The sequence below is a fragment of the Hylobates moloch genome, unplaced genomic scaffold (assembly GCF_009828535.3).
Source record: "Hylobates moloch isolate HMO894 unplaced genomic scaffold, HMol_V3 SCAFFOLD_15, whole genome shotgun sequence".
Lineage (NCBI taxonomy): Eukaryota > Metazoa > Chordata > Mammalia > Primates > Hylobatidae > Hylobates > Hylobates moloch.
The window spans coordinates 81,235,730-81,255,395 of record NW_026652290.1 but is presented as its reverse complement, the minus strand read 5'-3'; the positions used below and the strand labels follow the sequence as shown (position 1 = coordinate 81,255,395).

General features: G+C 38.1%; 1 protein-coding gene across 7 annotated transcripts in view; it reads left to right on the top strand.

Moving 5' to 3' along the window:
* The first annotated feature begins 728 nt into the window (after window positions 1-728).
* Window positions 729-19,666, top strand: part of DYNC2LI1 (dynein cytoplasmic 2 light intermediate chain 1) — a 72,204-nt gene continuing 53,266 nt past the window's right edge. For all 7 annotated transcript variants that reach the window (XR_009210120.1, XM_032177993.2, XM_058429045.1 and 4 more), the window contains exons 1-5: window positions 729-881; window positions 3,469-3,586; window positions 10,241-10,275; window positions 13,902-13,971; window positions 16,357-16,445. Coding sequence is in view for 6 of the 7 variants with exons in the window: in XM_032177993.2 (XP_032033884.1) it covers window positions 874-881; window positions 3,469-3,586; window positions 10,241-10,275; window positions 13,902-13,971; window positions 16,357-16,445 (320 nt within the window). In the remaining variant the exon portion in view is untranslated. The remainder of the gene's footprint in view (window positions 882-3,468; window positions 3,587-10,240; window positions 10,276-13,901; window positions 13,972-16,356; window positions 16,446-19,666) is intronic.

The window sequence follows — 19,666 nt, the reverse complement described above, 5'->3', positions numbered from 1 at the left end:
TTTTTGTACCTCTATACAATAGCTTAGATCACTCACTTCCTTAGGTGCTTATAATTAGCTGAGTATGTCTTTCTTAAGGGTAGTGATCTTTTCTTACTCATCTCTTTATTCCTTATTCTGTGTAGCATAGGGCCTTGCATATTCAATGATTGTTATTTATTTCAATGTTCGTTATTTATGGACACTCCTGGAGATCTATAAAGAGACCACAAAGTTCCAAAAGAAAATAATCTACATTCATAAAGTAAATGAAGTATGTAGGAGATGCACTGGCTTCATTAATTTATTAATAAATACACAATGTGCTATTGAATAAAACTTGAAACAACTAAACATCTAGAAAGTTGGAAAATATTAAAATTACGTGCCTTATTTTAAATTTTAAAGTCCGAATATTCCTTGCTCCTAGTAAATTACTAGAAAACAGCTCAAGAGATTGTTACACCCTCTATTCCTAAATCATGGCGATTGGGAAGAAAAGCAGTGAAAGATGAGAGAGGGCAGAGACCCTTGGCATATAGTTGACACCCAGTAAAAAAATTTTAAAAGAAAAGAACACTTCCAGCCCAGAAACAATTGCTTTTAGATCCCAGGTTTGTAATCACTTATCATCTCGTTCTAGGAGGTAACAAGGAGTTACTAACTTGGGATCTAAAAGCAATCCTAAATCTTGAGGCTGAGAATGAGATGTAAAAGGACTCCTGAGAACTACACTTCCCATGATGCCCCTCTCCCACGCAACGGCGGCCGCGACGTCGCTCCCATGGCAACCCAGAAGGTCTCACTTCCAGACTCCTTGCGGAGCTGGCCGCCTGGTTCTAGGCTGGTCCCTATTCCGAGCGTGTGACGTTTGCTGCAACCCGGCCGTCGACGATGTCCAGGTATTCCCTGAACCCGGCTTGCGAGGGAAAGGCTGCTGAGAGTATTCCTGGCGAGAGGAAGCCCAGGCGGGACCAGCTGTTGGAAGATTGTGGGGGTGGCTACTTGCCACCAGGGTCTGCAGGGTCGGGGACCTAGGAACCAGCCTTGAGCATAAAGATTCTGCCGCAAACAGGAAAGAAAGTTCCCTAGGTAGAAAAGTGAGAGATTTGGAAAGATCAGCAACGCCACCCATTCAATGATTGACTAAAAGTTTCTTGAAGGCCAGAGACTACTTCCGGAGCAGGACATTCCGCGATGAGCTAGACCACAAAGCCTCTTCTCCCCAGGGGCCTCCCCTCCTGGAGCGGAGGTTCGCAGTAATAAGCGAGGGGAAACTTGGAAGGCACTGTGGAAAGTATAACATCACTTTTAAGGGGGGAAATCGGGAGAGGCTTTGTAAACTATATTCTAGCTCTTCAATTCTATGGTATTCATTTTAATTACCTATTCTCAAGATATTCCTAAACCTTCTCTCAACAATTTATAAGCACGTCAGGGAGAGGGGTCAGGGAGTGCATCACAGAGCAGGAGAAATCTTTTTCTTTCCTTGGGATAGTGTGGAGAATTGTCAGCTTTCCATCACGGGATAATTGGTTACAGTTATAAAGCTATGGTTATACTTCCCGATTTCCGCAGGTGAAGTGGCTGATTGAAGCACCTCCGTCTTTCCTCTCTGCTGGGTATTTGGAAAGCAGATCCTCACATTTTGAAAGAATGTTGTGTAAATGAAGAGCAAACAGCCCCAAACTGAGTTCTGAAGGCTCACCTGTGAAATAAATGCATGAATTTTAGTGCAAACATTTAAGGACTCCTGTTTTGACCCTTTTTCTTTTTTCCTCGTTCTTGAATAGTAATAATTACAAGCCCTCAATAATTTTTGTAATTGTATAGGCCATGCCCTAAACTACATACATATTTTAACAATTATGACAATCCTATAAAGCTGGTATTCTTTTTTATTGGTATTTTAGAGATAGAGAAACAATTGAGCCTGGGGAATAGCACAGAGGATTGCATATATTAGGTGCTCAATAAATATTTGTTTAATTAGGGAATGAAAGATTTAAAGAGGTTAGGTAATTTTCCCAAGTTCACATACATAGGAAGTAGCAGAATCAGGCTAGGACCTATCAAGTCTTGCCCATGGTTAGTTTTTAGTTTAATATTCCATTTTCACTTAGGCTTTAATTAATATATATATGATTTTATTGTGTAAAGTTATGTATCTGTGTAAAGAAATGAATGAAAGGATGGTTTTCAAAATGTTTGTCGTTTTAGGGTTTTTTTTTCTTTATGGTTTTTTTTTGGTGGGGGGCGCACAAGGTCTTGCTGTGTCATCCAGGCTGGAGTGCAGTGATGTCATCATGCTTACTGCAGCCTCAACCTCCAGGGCTCAGGCAATCCTCCTGCCTCAGCCTCCCTAGTAGCTGGGACCACCAGTGCATGTCACCACACCCAGCTAATTTCTTTTCTTTTTTCTTTTTAGACAGAGTCTTGCTCTGTCGCCCAGGCTGGAGTGCAGTGGCGCGATCTTGGCTCAATACAACATCCACCTCCCGAGTTCAAGTGATTCTCGTGCCTCAGCCTCCTGAGTAGCTGGAGTTACAGACATCCGCCACCACACCTGGCTAATTTTTTTTTTTTTTTTTTGTATTTTTAGTAGAGATGGGGTTTTACCATTTTGGCCAGGCTGGTCTTGAACTCCTGACCTCAAGTGATCCACCCACCTTGGCCTCCTAAAGTGCTGGGTTTACAGGTGTGAACCACGGCTCCCAGCCTCAGCCAATTTTTTTTGTTTGTTTCTTTTCTTCTTCTTCTTTTTTTATACTTTAAGTTCTAGGGTACATGTGCACAACGTGCAGGTTTGTTACATATGTATACATGTGCCATGTTGGTTTGCTGCACCCATTAATTTATCATTTGCATTAGGTATTTCTCCTAATGCTATCCCTCCCCCATGCTAATTTATTATTATTATTATTTGTAGAGATGGGGTCTTCCTATATTGCCTAGGCTGATCTCAAGTGATCCTCCTGCCTCAGCCTCCCATATACTTTTATATTTAAAAAAAAGATTTTTTTTTTTACCCAAAAACATAATTTAAAAAACAAAAAAGAAATGTTTCAGGGAGGAAAGATTATTTGATACACTGGTATTGTACTTTTACCATCTTCCTAGGTGACTTAAATGTTTGTGGTTTTCAATTTGTACATTCCCAAAGTCATTGTACCTCCATGTGTGTCTGAGAAGCTAACATACACAGCTATGAACCTTAGGGGAAGCCCCAAATAAGACAGCCTCAAATCCTGGCAATAAAGGCTCTGCTTATCAATTTCAGTATTCTTCAAAGAACTAGTTCAAAGCAAGAAAAGAAAAACAAAATCATAGAATGACTAATCCTCAGATGTTTTACCAGATTATTGTTCCTCAGAAAATAATGTTCATTTGTTTCATAAATTACACTGAAATAAAATTTCTCTGAGCTTGAAATAAATATTTGAAAGAATTCTTTTTCCCTCAATTTTGTTTTTTCTGCCTCTCATGTAGTGAAACTCTCTGGGAAATTGCAAAAGCTGAAGTGGAAAAAAGAGGAATTAATAGAAGTGAAGGTGATGGAGCTGAAATTGGAGAAAAATCTGTTTTCTTCATTGGCAGTAAAAATGGGGTAATGCTTTCTTTTTTTCAATTATTGTGATGATTTAACAACCATTGGTAAAATATCTTTTAATACTTTGATTAAAATGTAGATACTTCAACACTTTAACCAGATGACCAATCTGGTTTAGCATGAATTAAAAAGTGCTTATTATTAATCTAGGAAAAACTATAATAGTAAACAAAATTTTAGAAAAATATATTTAAACTTTTTTATTTCATGATTTGAAAATATTCAGGTCTTCTACCACAATTGAATATAAAAGCTAGGATTCATTTAAATATCTAAGTCAGTCTGTAAATCAGTAAGTCAGTATCTTAACAATTTTATATTTTAGATTGTTACTTTACTTTTAGAAATCTCATTAAAGGAATAATTGAACTGTGTCAATGATATTTGTTACAGGGTTATTAATTATTTTGAAAAATCGGGGGAAATATGGCAGCATTCCCATTGGACCACTGATTGGTAGGCAGAGACCCCTCCCCACTTGCTGTAAGTCTCTGTTTTACTTGGCCAAGCATACAGAAAGGCTTGGAAGTGGCCACACAGAGCAGGAACATATGCATCATATCTTCATGCAGCTTTGCCTGGCCCACAGAGTTCCTGCCAGGAAGGCAAAATGGCTGGTGACACAAAAAGGTCAAGGCTTGCCAGATGCAAGACGCTGAAATTCATGTAGTGCCATAGCTCATTTCTGTGTGGGGTTCGAATTCCTGTTCACTTTCTGTGCTCCATGCTTCCACTTAAGTGCATTGACAAATAGGAAGCTTTCAGAAACTAAACTCTGCATCAGCAAGACTACATGTTCACTGGGCAACGTCAGTGCCCAGGCTGCCTGAGCACCCGTCTTGTCTCCAGATGAGTCCCAGAAGGTCCTCCCTGCACAACCGGACACCCTCCATTGGGGGTTTTATATACAACATTAAGATTACATATATTGGGAGAAATACCTATACAACCATGAAAAAGGTTTTAGTGATGTAAGAATGTAATCTGAATTCAAAAAGCAGGACACAAGTGTCAAACATGACATGATCCCAATTATACAAATATGTAAATAAAACATTCTAAGAAAAATTAGAAATATGGATAGTAAAATTCTAATCACTTAATGTTTTTATTTTGTTTTTAATTTCTTTATTTTCCAGAGTTTTCATATTGGCCCACTTTTTAAAATTCAAACTTAATTCTTTAAAATAAAATTATCAGAGATCGTTTATATTTTAAAATTTTAACCCAACTATATAAGTATATATTTTATAAGCATGTTATTTCTTTTTTTGAGACAGGGTCTCGCTCTGGTTGCCCAGGCTAGAGTGCAGTGGTGCGATCTCAGCACACTGCAGCCTTGACTTGCCTGGCTTGGGTGATTTTACCTCAAGTAGCTGGGATTACAGGCATGCACCGCCACCACACCCGGCTAATTTTTTGTATTTTTAATAGAGACGGGGTTTCACTGCGTTGCCCAGGCTGACCTCGAACTCCTGGACTCAAGCAATCCACCCATCTCAGCCTCCTAGAATGCTGGGATTACAGGCATGAGTCACCGCATCTGGCTACGCGTTATTTCATGAGTTTACTATTATGATGCACGTCATTTTCATATTAGGCATAGTACTTAACAGTTTCCTACATTTTATCTTACTGCCATGTAGGTACATTCATGGATTTAAATAAATGAGTAAATAACTAGTACTATTCTTATGGTACAAATACATTTCTATTACAGAAAACATTCTGTACACAGAATATTAGACAGAATGGCTTATACTAATGGTACTGATTACTGACTCCATCATACAAATGCTCACATACAAAATACCCCTACCAATATCCTCTTAGCACTCTCTGTAACAGTTATTCTTGACTCCCTTGTAGTCATGATACCCTGTTTTGTCTTGTTTTGTTTTTTTTTTTTTTTTTGTTACTTGTGAAACCACCCCTTTTTCTTGATGGCAATATGTGGCATATACAAACTGTTTTTTGTTTTTAGTAATAAAAGTAATTTTGTTTCTGATGATTTGGGAACTCCCTTGATATCTAAAACTTTTGAGGATACTGTTCTTTAAAAAGTATGTGATTCTGCTGAGTGCAGTAGCTCATGCTTGTAATCCTAGGACTTTGGGAGGCTGAGGCAGATGGATTGCTTGAGCCCAGGAGTTCGAGACTAACCTAGGCAACATGGCAAAACCCAGTCTTTCAAAAAATAAAAAATAAAACAATTAGCCGGGTGTGGTGGCGCTCACCGGTATGTAGTCCCAGCTTCATGGAAGGCTGAGGCGAGAGGATCACTTGAACCCAGGAGGTCAAGGCTGCCGTGAGCCACCGTGATTGTGCCACTACACTCTAGCCTGGGCAACAGAGGGAGACCTTGTTTCAAAAAAGAAAGAAAAAAGTATCTGATTCTGCTTCATGGAGAACATTATTTTGGAAGATAAAGAGAAGCAATTAATGTTTCTTTCGTTCAATTAATAGTAATTACCCTTTACCAAAGAAGCCCACTGCCCTTCTGCCTTCTCTTTCTCCTTCCAACCATCTGTTCATCCATTCGGTTGACATTGATCCAACATCTTTTATATGCTAAGCATCCTGCTAGACACTGTGGAAACAGGAATGAAAGGCATTCTCTACTGGGAAGGAACTTGTGTATCAGGACTTGTACACCAACAATGACAATACCATGAGACAAATGCTGTGGTGGAAAACAGAGAGGGCACTTAACTCACCCCAGAAAGTTGAGAGACTAGGAAAGCCTCCTGAAGAGAGTGATGGCTAAAGCTTGAAGGTGAGAAGTAAGGAAAGAGAAGTAATTCAGGTGAAGAGTGTGGAGAATTCTAAGATGATCAAGAAAAATGTATGAAGCAGATATTCCAACAAATGGGAAAGAGATCATACTAGAGGAATGTAATAGGATTGCCAATCATCGTTGACTGCCATTTTGATGATGGGTGTTAGTTTGATACTAATCTGCCCAGAGTACATGGTTTTTCTCCACCATCACTCACTTGCACGGGTGCAGGCATGGAGAAGGAAGGTGATTACCCGGGGCGGTCTTTGCTGGTTGGGTACAGTGCAAAGTGAGGGAGCTCAGGGCATGGATGATATTTACCAGAGATGATTGTAATGATAAACTATGGGCTCTGAGATGGAAAAGGAGAAAAGCGAAGGTAGGAAGAGGCTGATGGAGTAGGAGCGACTCTTAGTGGGGGGAAGAGGGATGTCAATGGACATTTGAGACCTTTCACTAAGGTCAAAGAGTTATTACTGTGGGGATGCCTGAAGAAGTGGTTAGAGAATGTGTTGTTTGTACATGTGATTTTGGAAGCAGTGCAGTTTCCAGTGAAACTGGAAAGCTTCAAGATGTCACCTTGGAAGTGACCATGGCAGAAGTAGAGTGAGGGAAAAGGCCTCCATTGGGAGGCAAATGCACTGAGAGCTCCAGTTGTCAGGTGGATTGCCAAGACCCATGTGGGTGTGAAGAAGATTCATGACAGTAGCCGAGCAGGTAAGGGAGATTGTGAGCCAAAAGAGATGACAACAACCCTGGTGGTAAACTGATACGAGCCTCTGAGGTTTTTTCAAGAGGAGGGAGGTAGAGTAGTTGTTTATAGGTGGCACTGGGGAGCAAGGAGGATCCTAATGTATATAGGGTAGTGAGAATAAATAGCTTCGTTGAACAAGGCTGCAGGGGAAGGGGTTCAGGGTAAGTCATATTTCCGTTAAGGCCAACAGGTGGAGAGAATATTCTGAAAAGGCTGAGATATCGGGGAGTTTGCCAGTCATGGAGCTGAAGTCATAGAGTGGAAGGATTTTAGAGGAAGGGAGGACAGAAGGGGATTATTGGGCCAGATTAAGGGATGTTTAGAGAGTTCGGAAATTCAGAGTTCCAGGGATAATGGGTCAGAGGAGAGGGCTGGACATCTGGGGCGACTGAGGCAATGGGAGGGAAGATGGGATTCATTTCGATGGTCTCTAAATGAACTTGTACTAGGTCAATGTTTCTTGAATTAGGAAACCCACAAGACTATGGCCACATTCTCAGGGGACCACAGTGTACTAAAGAATTTTTAAATTTTGGGTTGTAATTTTAATGATAATCTAAAACTTGATTTCAGTTCCCAGATTAGTTTATGTTAATTTGGAATTGTTACCATATAGTATTATACATTTATATGAAATAATAATAAAAGTGATTTAAGGCCAGGCGTGGTGGCTCAAGCCTGTAATCCCAGCACTTTGGAAGGCTGAGGTGGGAAGATCACTTAAGGCCAGGAGTTCAAGACCAGCCTGACCAACATAGTGAAACCCCATCTCAACTAAAAAATACAAAAAATTAGCTGCACATGGTGGTGCATACTGGTAATCCCAGCTACTCCGGAGGCTGAGGCATGAGAATCACTTGAACCCAGAGGCAGAGGTTTCATGAGCCAAGATGGTGCCACTGCACTCCAGCCTAAGCAACAGAGGGAGACTCTGTCTCAAAAACAAAAAATTAAAAAAAAAAAAAAGAGGGAGGAGTGATTTAAATCAATCAATACTAGTGTACCATGAAAATTTGAGGAAATTGGCTAGATATTATTTAAAATTCCTCCCAGTTCTTATTCTACTTTCTTGTAGAGTACATTACTTTTTAGGTAATGTAGCCCTTATTAATTTAAAACGTTTGCAGCATACTACATATGATACAAGTTCACTGTAGGAAAATTAGAAAATCCTGATTTTCTTCTTTTTTTTTTCTTAAAAACATTAATTACCTTCAAATCCATCAGCTAGAAATAATCATTATTAACACAGTGATGTCCCTCTACATTTATTTGTGTGTTTGTTTCTCTCTATGTATGTGTGTGTGTGTATGTGTGTGTGTGTGTACTTCAAGGAAGCAGGAAAAGTATTTTTTAATTGAAAAGAGTCATGCTGATCTATTATGAATGTCTTACTATGTCAGTAAGTATATTTCTACATTGTCATTCCTAATAGCTATATATTATTCTATTATATGGTTTACCATAATTAATTTAGCCAGTCGCCTATTTGGGGACATGTAGGTTGTTTTTAGTTTTTCAGTTTGATATAACACTGGCCAATAAACATCCTTCAATAATATACTTTTTATATTGTACAATTCCAGTTATTTATTTATTTTTTTTTTTGAGACGGAGTCTTGCTCTGTCACCCAGGCTGAAGTGCAGTGGCACAATCTTTCGGCTCACTGCAAGCTTCGCCTCCTGGGTTCACGCCATTCTCCTGCCTCAGCCTCCCGAGTTGCTGGGACTACAGGCACCTGCCACCATGCCCAGCTAATTTTTTGTATTTTTAGTAGAGGCAGGGTTTCACCATGTTAGCCAGGATGGTCTCGATCTCCTGACCTCATGATCCGCCCGCCTTGGCCTCCCAAAGTGCTGGGATTACAGGCGTGAGCCACCGCGCCCGGCCCCAGTTATTTTTTAATATATCTCATTACAAAAAATTTACTCAATTTGATCATGTTCCAGATGTAATCTGGAGTAATTATCTTTTTTGTCAAAAACTGTAGGTTTTTTAGTAAAAACAAAAACACATATAATAAGTGTTCTGTGTTTTTGGCAATCCAGAGTTCTCCAAATTATTTTCTTTAGAGCCTGAAGGTTTCCTCCAGTGGAGCTTGCCCTGCTGTTTCTCTTTTATCTGTTTCCTTGCAAGGGGTCTTTTGTTTAAAAAAAAAAAAAAAGGATTTTACTATTTTTTAAAAATGATATAAATCACTGAGCTAGTCCCTGGCTAAGCTGTGAAGTTAAGTTGCATGACAAGTGGTAGGAACTAGGCCAGAACTTGTATTTCCTTACTCCTAAAAAGAAACTTGGGGCCAGGTGTGGTCGCTCACACCTGTAATCCCAGCACTTTGGGAGACCGAGGTGGGCAGATCAGATAAGGCCAGGAGTTCAAGACCAGCCTAGCCAACATGGCAAAACCTTGTCTCTACTAAAAATACAAAAATTACCCGGGCGTGGTGGTGTGCACCTGTAATCCCAGCTACTTGAGAGGGTGAGGCAGGAGAATCACCTGAGCCCAGGAGGCAGAGGTTGCAGTGAGCCAAGATCATGCCACTGCACTCCAGCCTTGGCGAACGAGTGAGACTCTGTCTCAAAAATAAAATTAAATAAAATAAAAATAAACAGAAACTTGGAATAAGTACATCCTCTGGACTTAAAACAAATTACTCTAATGCAGTATCTGAATTGCTTACTTTGAACATATTTACAATGTATCCTTTATTTGTATGTTACCTTTTTCTTTATTTCCACTTCAACAATTGGAATTAAAACATTTTAAAAGACACTAAGCATCAGCTTAACCAGTAATTAACATTGATAAGTAGAGAAAAAATTTAAGACAGCTGCCAAGTTGACCACTTAAGTGAGGTATGATTTGCTAGTATTTGTCATCTGTGGGACCTTATAATTATAATAATAGCAGTGTAGTTACACTGTGATGGAAAGTTGACAGTTAACTTTTTCCACTTATCAAACTTGAGAACAATTCTGAAAGTTTCTAGTTTTTAGTTTCCAGGTAATTTATCATTCAATTGACTAAAAATCTATTTTGGGCCACAATTATGAACAATAATACAATTTTTACATATGAATGACATTAACACAGTATTCCTTCTTTTTTAATTTCCAGGGAAAGACTACTATTATTCTAAGGTGTCTTGACAGGTAAGTGTTATGTTAACCTTTAAACTACATTTATGCTTACTCTAGTTGTGTAGGGCAAGTTAGATCTAAAAGACATAAGGAAGGGGAACGATTTTAAGACCCAAACAAAATATTTAATTCTTAGCAAATCCTTAGTATAACCTTTAAGAGTGCCTTTAAAGATAAAACTAACAATAAGCCAAAAATTATATGAGACTAATACTGGATTTCCCTATTTGAGGAAGAAATGTTACCATAATGACCCAGCCTACAATAGTATTTACCTTCTTTTTGACTATGCTACTCTGATATTTAAATTATTTTTATTCTACCTAATCTATAATTATTTGAACATTCATTGTAAGCTTTAGTTGCTCAGGGGTACATTTTTGAAGCACAGTGTTGGTCCTCAAACTGGATATTTTATCATTTATTTTATATATTTCCTAACATATACTGTAGAAGCAGGCCGTCAGATTAAGATTGAGGATTATGATTGGTAGATGTTTCAGGAAGCTGATGAGGAAAGCCTTCAATCATTTTTGGAAGATATTTCTCTATTCCCTTCATTTGAATACATATAGCTTATAACTTCTCCAAAATCATCAAAAGAGATGGAATTTGGTGTTAAGGTCACATTAAAGAAACATCACTCATTTGAAAAATATTATTAAAGGATACAAATAATAAATTCCTACTTTTATGTAATTCCTTTCACCAACAATATTGTTTCTCAGAGGAACTATCAACAGTAACACCTGTTTTATCTTTCCATATCCAGGAATCGTGGGTCTTTTTAGACCACATTTAGATGTTTCCTGTCAGAAACAAATCATCTAATACAACATCAGCTTAGGATAAAATACTACAAAATAGTACATTGAGTTGAAAAGTATTAATTTCTTTCTTTTTTTTTTTTTTTTTGAGATGGAGTTTCGCTCTTGTTGCCCAGGCTGGAGTGCAATGGCGCCATCTAGGCTCACTGCAACGTCTGCCTCCCGGGTTCAAGCGATTCTCCTGCCTCAGCCTCCCGAGTAGCTGGGATTACAGGCATGTGCCACCACGCCCAGCTAATTTTGTATTTTTAGTAGAGACAGGGTTTCTCCATGTTGGTCAGGCTGGTCTCGAACTCATGACCTCAGGTGATCCGCCTGCCTCGGCCTCCCAAAGTACTGGGAATCCAGGTGTGAGCCACCACACCCGGCCCTGAAAAGTTTTAATTTCAATTCTTCAGTAGTCTACTTAGGAAAAGGTTAATTTTCTAAAATATAGTTAAATATCAGATCTTATAAATTTTGTCTTAAAAGTAGCATTTTGCTTGATAAAATTTCTATCTTTCAGGAAATATAACCAAATATTACTCTCTATGTAATGTATTCAAAAGATGTATGCAGGGGTGATATTCAGAATATTTAATAAACATAATTATATAAGTCACAAATTTAAAAATCATTTCTCTTTCTTCTCCAATCCAAGGATAGACATGGGGCCGGGTGCAGTGGCTCATGCCTGTAATCCTAGCACTTTGGGAGGGCAAGGCAGGCGGATCGCTTGAACTCAGGAGTTTAAGAGCAGCCTGGCCAACATAGTGAGAACTCGTCTGTACCAAAAGATACAAAAATTAGCTGGGTGTGGTGGTGCACACCTGTAGTCCCAGCTACTCAGGAAGCTGAGGTGGGAGGATTATTTGAGCCCGAGAGGTTGAGGCTGCAGTGAGCTGTGATCATGCCACTGCATTCTAGCCTGCATGACAGAGTGAGGCCCTGTCTCAATAAAATAAAATAAGAAAGTAAAATAAAGATATGTAGCAATATAATTTGGCCTTAAAAAGGAAGGAAATTCTGTCACATGCTACAACATGGATGAACCTTGAGAGCATTATGCTAAGTGAAATAAGCCAGAAACAACAACAAAAAAAATATATTGGGCTGGGTGCAGTGGCTCACACCTGTAATCCCAGCACTCTGGGAGGCTGAGGTGGGCAGATCACTTGAGGTCAGGAGTTCGAGATCAGCCTGGCCAACATAGTGAAACCTCATCTCTACTAAAAATACAAAAATTAGTCAAGCGTGGTAGCGGGCCCCTGTAATCCCAGCTCCTTGGGAGGCTGAGGCACGGGAATCACTTGAACCTGGGAGGCAGAGGTTGCAATGAGCCAAGATCGTGCCACTGCAAAAAAAAAAAAAAAAAAATATATATATATATATTATATATATATATATATCTCAATCATATGATTCCACTTATATGAGATATCTAGAATAATCAAACTCTTAGAAACAAAAAGTAGAATGGTAGTTACCAAGGACTAGAGGGAAGGGAAAATAAGAAGTTGTTTAATGAGTATGGAGTTTCAGTTTTGTGAGAGTTTTCTGAATATTGGTTATATAACAATGTGAATATATTTAATACTACTGAATTGTACACTTAAAAATAGGTAGGATAAATTATATCTTATGTGTTCTTTACCATAATAAAAAATTAAATATATATATACACCATAAAACTGCTTACCAGCAATATAAGCTATAGTATAAATAATTCAGCAAATTGTTTTAATATTTTCCTAATCATTACTGATTTCAAGGACTTGTTGATATAATTTATTACTATCACTATCTAAATGATGCCCGTGTTTGAGCTGTGATTTAAGATAAAGAACTGCTAGAGAACTGCATTAAAGTCTTGCATTGTTTTCATTTTTTTGAGACAGGATGTCTCTCTGTCACCCAGGCTGGAGTGCATTGGCACGATCTGGGCTTACTGCAGCCTCAACTTCCCAGGCTCAAGTGAGTCTCCCACCTCAGCCTCCTGAGCAGTTGGGACTACAGGCATGTACTACCTTTTTTTTGTAGAGACAGGGTTTTGCCATGTTGCCCAGGCTAGTCTTGAACTCCTGGACTCAAGCAATTTACCCGCCTCGGCCTCCCAAAGTGCTAGGATTACAGGCATGAGCCACCATGCCTGGCCAAGTCTTGCATTGATGTTTTAAATTGACAGTCATTAGGTTCCTAGCTCCTCACATCACAGCTGAGTATAAACCCAGTGTCACTTTGGGAGGCCGAGGCGGGCGGATCACGAGGTCAGGAGATCGAGACCATCCTGGCTAACATAGTAAAACCCCGTCTCTACTAAAAATACAAAAAAAAAAATTAGCCGGGCGTGGTGGCAGGCACCTGTAGTCCCAGCTACTTGGGAGACTGAGGCAGGAGAATGGCGTGAACCCGGGAGGCAGAGCTTGCAGTGAGCTGAGATCATGCCACTGCACTCCAGCCTGGGCGACAGAGCGAGACTCCCTCTCAAAAAAAAAAAAAACCCAGTGTCAGTGCTTCCTGCATGGCCTGGATGTGGAGATCTTGTGCCCAGCGTGGCCATCCACACTGCCAGCCTCAACGCATTCTCTGTTTGCCCCAGCAGTGCCTTTAGGGGCTACCAAATCATGCATGCGCCGCTAAAATCCACTAAGATGGTGTTTTGCAGGTTTATTTCTTTTGTATATATAATTTATTTCAATGCTATTATACAAGGTAACTTCTCTACTAATAGATTAAAGTTTTTAAGAGGAAAGAAAAATGAATCAGGTAAGATGGTAGCATAAGAAACTAATACCACCTACAATGATAATACTATCGGCTTTCATTATACAGAGATGAGCCACCAAAACCAACCTTAGCTTTGGAATATACATATGGAAGAAGAGCAAAAGGGCACAACACAGTAAGTGTCTTTTAAAGTGGCATTGCTGTGCCCATAGATGGGAAAGTAATGCTGCTGACTTTGTTTTACATTTTCCATCTTATCTGTAATCAATAAACATATCCAGTTGTACACTTCATAGCTGTCTACCATTAAACTTCAAATGCAGTGTGGCAGATAGAAGCCAACCCAAACTGTGAAAAGATTTTAGCCTTCTCGTTTATAATGTCTTAAAATGCTAGAATACGATACCTTTTTAACTTTATCATACAGTTCATGAGAATAGTATTGTGAGTTACTTTCTGTCTCTCAAAAAATCTGCTAAAATACAGGTTTGACCTGTGGAATATTTATGAAAATATACTGTTTAAAATCTAACTTATTAGCATTTAAAAATGCATCTCGAAGTTTGATAGTACTAGTTGAGATCATATGCCCTACTTGATTATAATCCATTTTCACTTGTTTTAATGTCTCTTTAGAAGAACATTATAAACTCTTCAGGATAGAAGGAGGGTTTATAGTATATGTTGGCAGGGGATGGGGTGGGGAATTCCTAAATAGAATCTTTTTGGAGTTGTCACCTGAAAAGAGGTCATTTCTTAAATAAAGTTAAGTGTGTAGAAGGACAATCTAGAATGGAGCATCCCGCTACTCCCCTAACAAAGGCACATTTTTATGCACTGACTTAGTCCAAATGTTTGCTCATGAGACAGTGTATAAAGAGATAAAACTGCCTATTGTTGCATCCAGGATTCACCAATGAAAGTGGGTTATTAAAACTGAAATTTAAAGAAAAAAACATAATATATAGAGATACAGGAGAAAATCATTTTTGTGACTCACTTGAATTTTGACATGAGTAATAAGCCTAGAAATGTAATTATGCTTTTCATTGGAAGCTTTGAGACAGCTCTCATAAGCTTAACTTTTGAGAAGAGCTCTAAAAACTTCCCTTTATCAAATTGTGAATTGAGGGAGATTTTCCAGTGAAGAATTATTTTCCCCACAAATATTAATGATTCAAATATGAACAGCCAAACAATTGTAGAGATTACAAGATGAAATTTTGTCAAAAATCCAAAATAATATATATTCACCTAAAACTTATTTTATTGACAATCTGTCTCTTCCAGGCTCATGGGAGCAGATACATAAAAACTTGTGTGATTTTTTTTCTAAACTTTGTACTATCAAGTGGGATATTTCCATATTCATTCTGGAAGCATCATGTCTTTCTCAGATTTAATTCCCTAAGAGTCCTAAATAGAAGCACTTTGTCAGCTCCTCACAATTTCAGTGACCTGAAGGGTCTTCAGTGTCAGGACAGAAGCAGAAATGCCATTAGCCAACAGTCTAGGAACGTCTTATGGAATCGATGGTCCTGTTTCTTTTCTTTTCTTTTTCTTTCAGAGACAAGGTCTCACTTTGTTGCCCAGGCTGGAATACAGTGGCAGGATCATAGCTCATGGCAGCCTCAAACTCCTGGGCTCAAAGAATCCTCCCGCATCAGCCTCCCAAGTAAACTGTCCCCGCAAATTCACTACAAACATGCACCACCACACTCAGCTAATTTAAAAAAATTGTTTATAGTGATGGAGTCTCACTGTGTTGGCCAGACTGACCTTGAACTCCTGACTTCAAGTGATCCTCCAGCCTTGGCCTCCCAAAGTGCTGGGGTTTACAGGTGTGAACCACTGCACCCAACCCTAGATGGTCTTATTTCTGAACTTCTTGGCTGCCTAGCCCTGTCAGTTTCCTATTATTTTGAGGGTCCTATAAAAAGAGAAGCAGTTGTTTGATGTCTTGTTCCCCCACCTACCGTGTATTATTGTCAGTGGTAGCCTGTCAGATTCTCCACAGGAAGCAGGAACAAATCGTCTGCTTATACTTTTGCTCAAGTAATCTTGATCCACAGCCAGGATTGCCATTTGTTCGTCCCTTTTCTTCATGCTTTACGTGTGTCTAATTCATTCTGCGAGCTTCTGTCTTCCTAAATAGGAATGTTTTCCTATTCACCTGTTTTATTCTATCTAGAATTATAAATGTTTTCCGAAAGATAATACGAAATTTGTTGAATGGGTTAATTTTTATCTAAAATCTGCATAAGTATATGCTACATATGTTATTTACGAGATTGACGTACTGTTTATGTCTTCTGTTAAGGTATTACTAGAATTAAGGCATTTATATACACATATAAACAATTCTGAATATTTCATCATTTTTCTTTAGAATAGGTGCTTTGATGCATTTTGAGGGATGGGATAAAGGAAAAAATTTTGACTGCCAAGAAAGGGTTGATTAAGGACTACAATATTTTGTATGTATAATTATTACTGGCAAGTGCTAATGACATATAAGAAGTACTTAAAATTCAAAAAATCAAAAATTTTTGTTTTTCAGCCAAAAGATATCGCTCACTTTTGGGAACTCGGTGGAGGAACCTCTTTATTGGACTTAATCAGCATACCCATCACAAGTGACACCTTACGGTAAGTGAGCCAGCTCCAGGAAAAGCTGTAAGTACACAGGAGTGTCCCCAGGAGGAATATGAGTTGGCTTTTCTCATTCAGAATTTTGGGGCACAGTTTTATGTTGCTGAAGGCTTATGCCCACTTCCTTTCTAAATGCCTAAACTGTAATACTTTCAAAGAAGTTTTAAAAGAACCAAGATTTTGGCCTGTGCTGAACTGAGATAGCTGACATTCTCCCCAGTAACATATTTTGCAAGCTGAAAACAAAAAAAATACGTCAAATTACACTTGGGCAATGAATTCATTTTGTAAAAATAAATTTGAAAAGCTTAATTCTTTCCATTATCCGTCTCAGTATGAGTTAATTCCACTCTGAGTTTTTTCTTCAGCTGAGTATTATAAGCTACCTTTGAATTTAATGCTAATTAATATTCTTGAAGCTTCATTTAAAGGAAGACTATTAAAGGAAGACTATATGTCGGAGAAGAGAGAAAGTCTCTCCGTCTGCTGACCTTAGAGAAATAGAACTTTGGGGAAAACCTCAAAACGCTTGAGTGATGTTTTCCTGACAGTAACTCCCACAAGTTGGCCAAATATGTGGAAAATTGTGACATTTCTTACAATGTTCCTGGGAACTGGTCTTAGCTAAGAAAAACAATTTTTTTTTAATCTGTAATATTTTGTTCTTAGGGTTTAACATTAACCATTGCTGCTGCCCAGATCAAATTCAAAGGGCTTGACAATTAGTTGTTACATGTTGGTCATTAAGCTCCTTGGAGGATTAAATTATTTCTTGTTAATGGGACAGTTGTTTTTCTAGAACTGGCTGGATACAGTTGGCTTTATTTGGTCTTTTTTTTTCCTTTTAGTGAAATATGATTTACTTTCTTTCACTTATTAGAAAAGTAATATATGCTCATATAGAAAACTTGTAAAAATACTGAAAGACACAAAGTAAAAGGAACCAGAATCACATTAAAAAATAACCACTTTAACATGTCGAGGTATTTCTTTCAGCCTTTTCAATGTCTGTAAATAGACTTTGTACAGGCTTGGGATATTTTATATACATATTTAGATCTTGCTTTTCCACTTTTAAACACTTTTCTCTATGATTTTATTTTTCAGAAACATGGAATTTTACAGTTACATAGTTTTTCATTTGTCTCTCTTTAATGGTGACAAATAAGTGAAGCTGCCAGGGAATAGTGCCTAGTGGTGTGGTTGAGAAGAGATGGTGAGGGGCCAGGTGTGGTGGCTCAGGCCTGTAATCTCAGCACTTTGAGAGGCCAAAGCGAGAGGATCACTTGAGGTCTGGAGTTCAAGACCAGCGGGCAACATAGTGAGACCTCTATCTCTACAAAAAAATTAAAAAATAAAATTAGCCAGGCATCATAGCATAGTCCCAGCTACACAGGTGGCTGAGGCAGGAGGATTGCGTGAGCCAGGGAGTTCAAGGCTGCAGTAAGCTATGATCGTACCACTGTACTCCAGCCTGAGTGACAGAGACACTGTCTCTTTAAAAAAGAGAGAGAGAGAGATAGTGAGGGTGGGAGGAGCTTCCAGTTAGAGTGGCCAGAGGCTGAAAGGGTGAAAATACAGGAGCTGGCTCTTACCCGGGTTGGGAGTCGGCTCCTATTCGACTGACTTGTTATGTTACCTCACTCCCCTTCTCGAAGCCCAAAAGGTTTTGGCCTGCTGGGGTTGTGGAAATTCTAGGTTCTGCAGGAAGCCAGATCATCCCAAGGGTTAATACCTCATTTGTGAGGTCTTGGTCTTCCTTTCCCTGGAGCTCCAGGACAGCTGGGACCTGCTTTAGGAGAGAGGAAGGGTCAGGGTTATGATCAACAGAGGGAAAGGGAAAGGGAGCCCTAGGCTTGGGTCTAAAGTAGGTTGCTGGGTAGTTAAATAATTCATGGAAAAACATTTCACTCATCATGTCACAAACACTCAGTGTTTTTGACTGGAATTAGTGTGACACATAATTTCCTTCTGTTGGATGCAGTCTCACAGCTTGAGAAAACAATATTGCCAAATACTGTTAGATACTGTTTATCTTTGAAATAACTGTTTATAGAATTATAAATGCATTGAACATTTCCACAGACTTTAGACAATTTGTAATAGAACATTTCCTGTAGTCTGAATCTGTTTTAAGAGTTTATTAAAAAAAATTTTTTGGCTATCATTTGCTGTGAAATAGGTAAAAAGTAACAAAAGTATTTCTAATATACTGTAAACAAAAATTTTAATCTTAGAAAAAATTTGAGTAATTTATTTTTCTTTTGCTTAAAATAATTTTTCACTTGAAAAAATAATAAATTTTATGTTATATCCATTTCATCACAATGAAAAAATGTTAAATCATAGTTGAAACATAACCATACCAAAACCCTAAAAATAAAATTAGTACAATTAAAAATGTATGTTATTTTTACAGTTAAGCAAAACTGTTTATGAGCTTATTAAAATGACCTAAATATAATTGCCTAGACAATGTAATAGCACAATAATTTTTAGAAAATTTGATAATTAATGTGTAAAAGACTACTTTCTGAATTTAGACCAACAGAATTGTTGCTGTTTTGCTTGAATGATACAAAATAGCCTGTTTACTTGAACTAAACAAAATAATTAAATAACATATTATAATTTTGTGCTATGTCTTCTAGCAGAATGTTTGCTGTGTTGATCAAGGATATATTGGTTATATTGGATATAATCCTAAACCATCAAGGATCATGGTTCTACATACTTATTATAACCATTTTTAAAAATACTCCTAGATTTATATATATGTTTAGTTTTTATTGTGGTAAAATATACATAGCATAAAATTTTAGTCATTTTTAACTGTGCAGTTCAGTAACATTAAGTATATTCTCATCACCATCCATCTCCAGAACTTTTTAATCTTCTCAAACAAACTCTTTACCTATTAAACAATAACTCCTTGTTTTTCCTTCCCCAGCTCCTGGAACTATCATCCCTACTGCCTGCCTCTATGAATTTGACCACTCCAGTACCTCATATAAATGAAATCATTCATTATTTGTCCTTTTGTTATTTATTTCATTTAGCATAACGTCTTCAGGATTCTTCCATTTGTAGTATGTGTCAGGATTTCCCTCACTTCTAAGGCTAAATAATGTTGCATTGTGTAAACAAATACCACAGTTTAGTTATCCATTAATCCATGCAGGAACATTTGGGTTGTTTCCATCTTTTGACTATTGTGA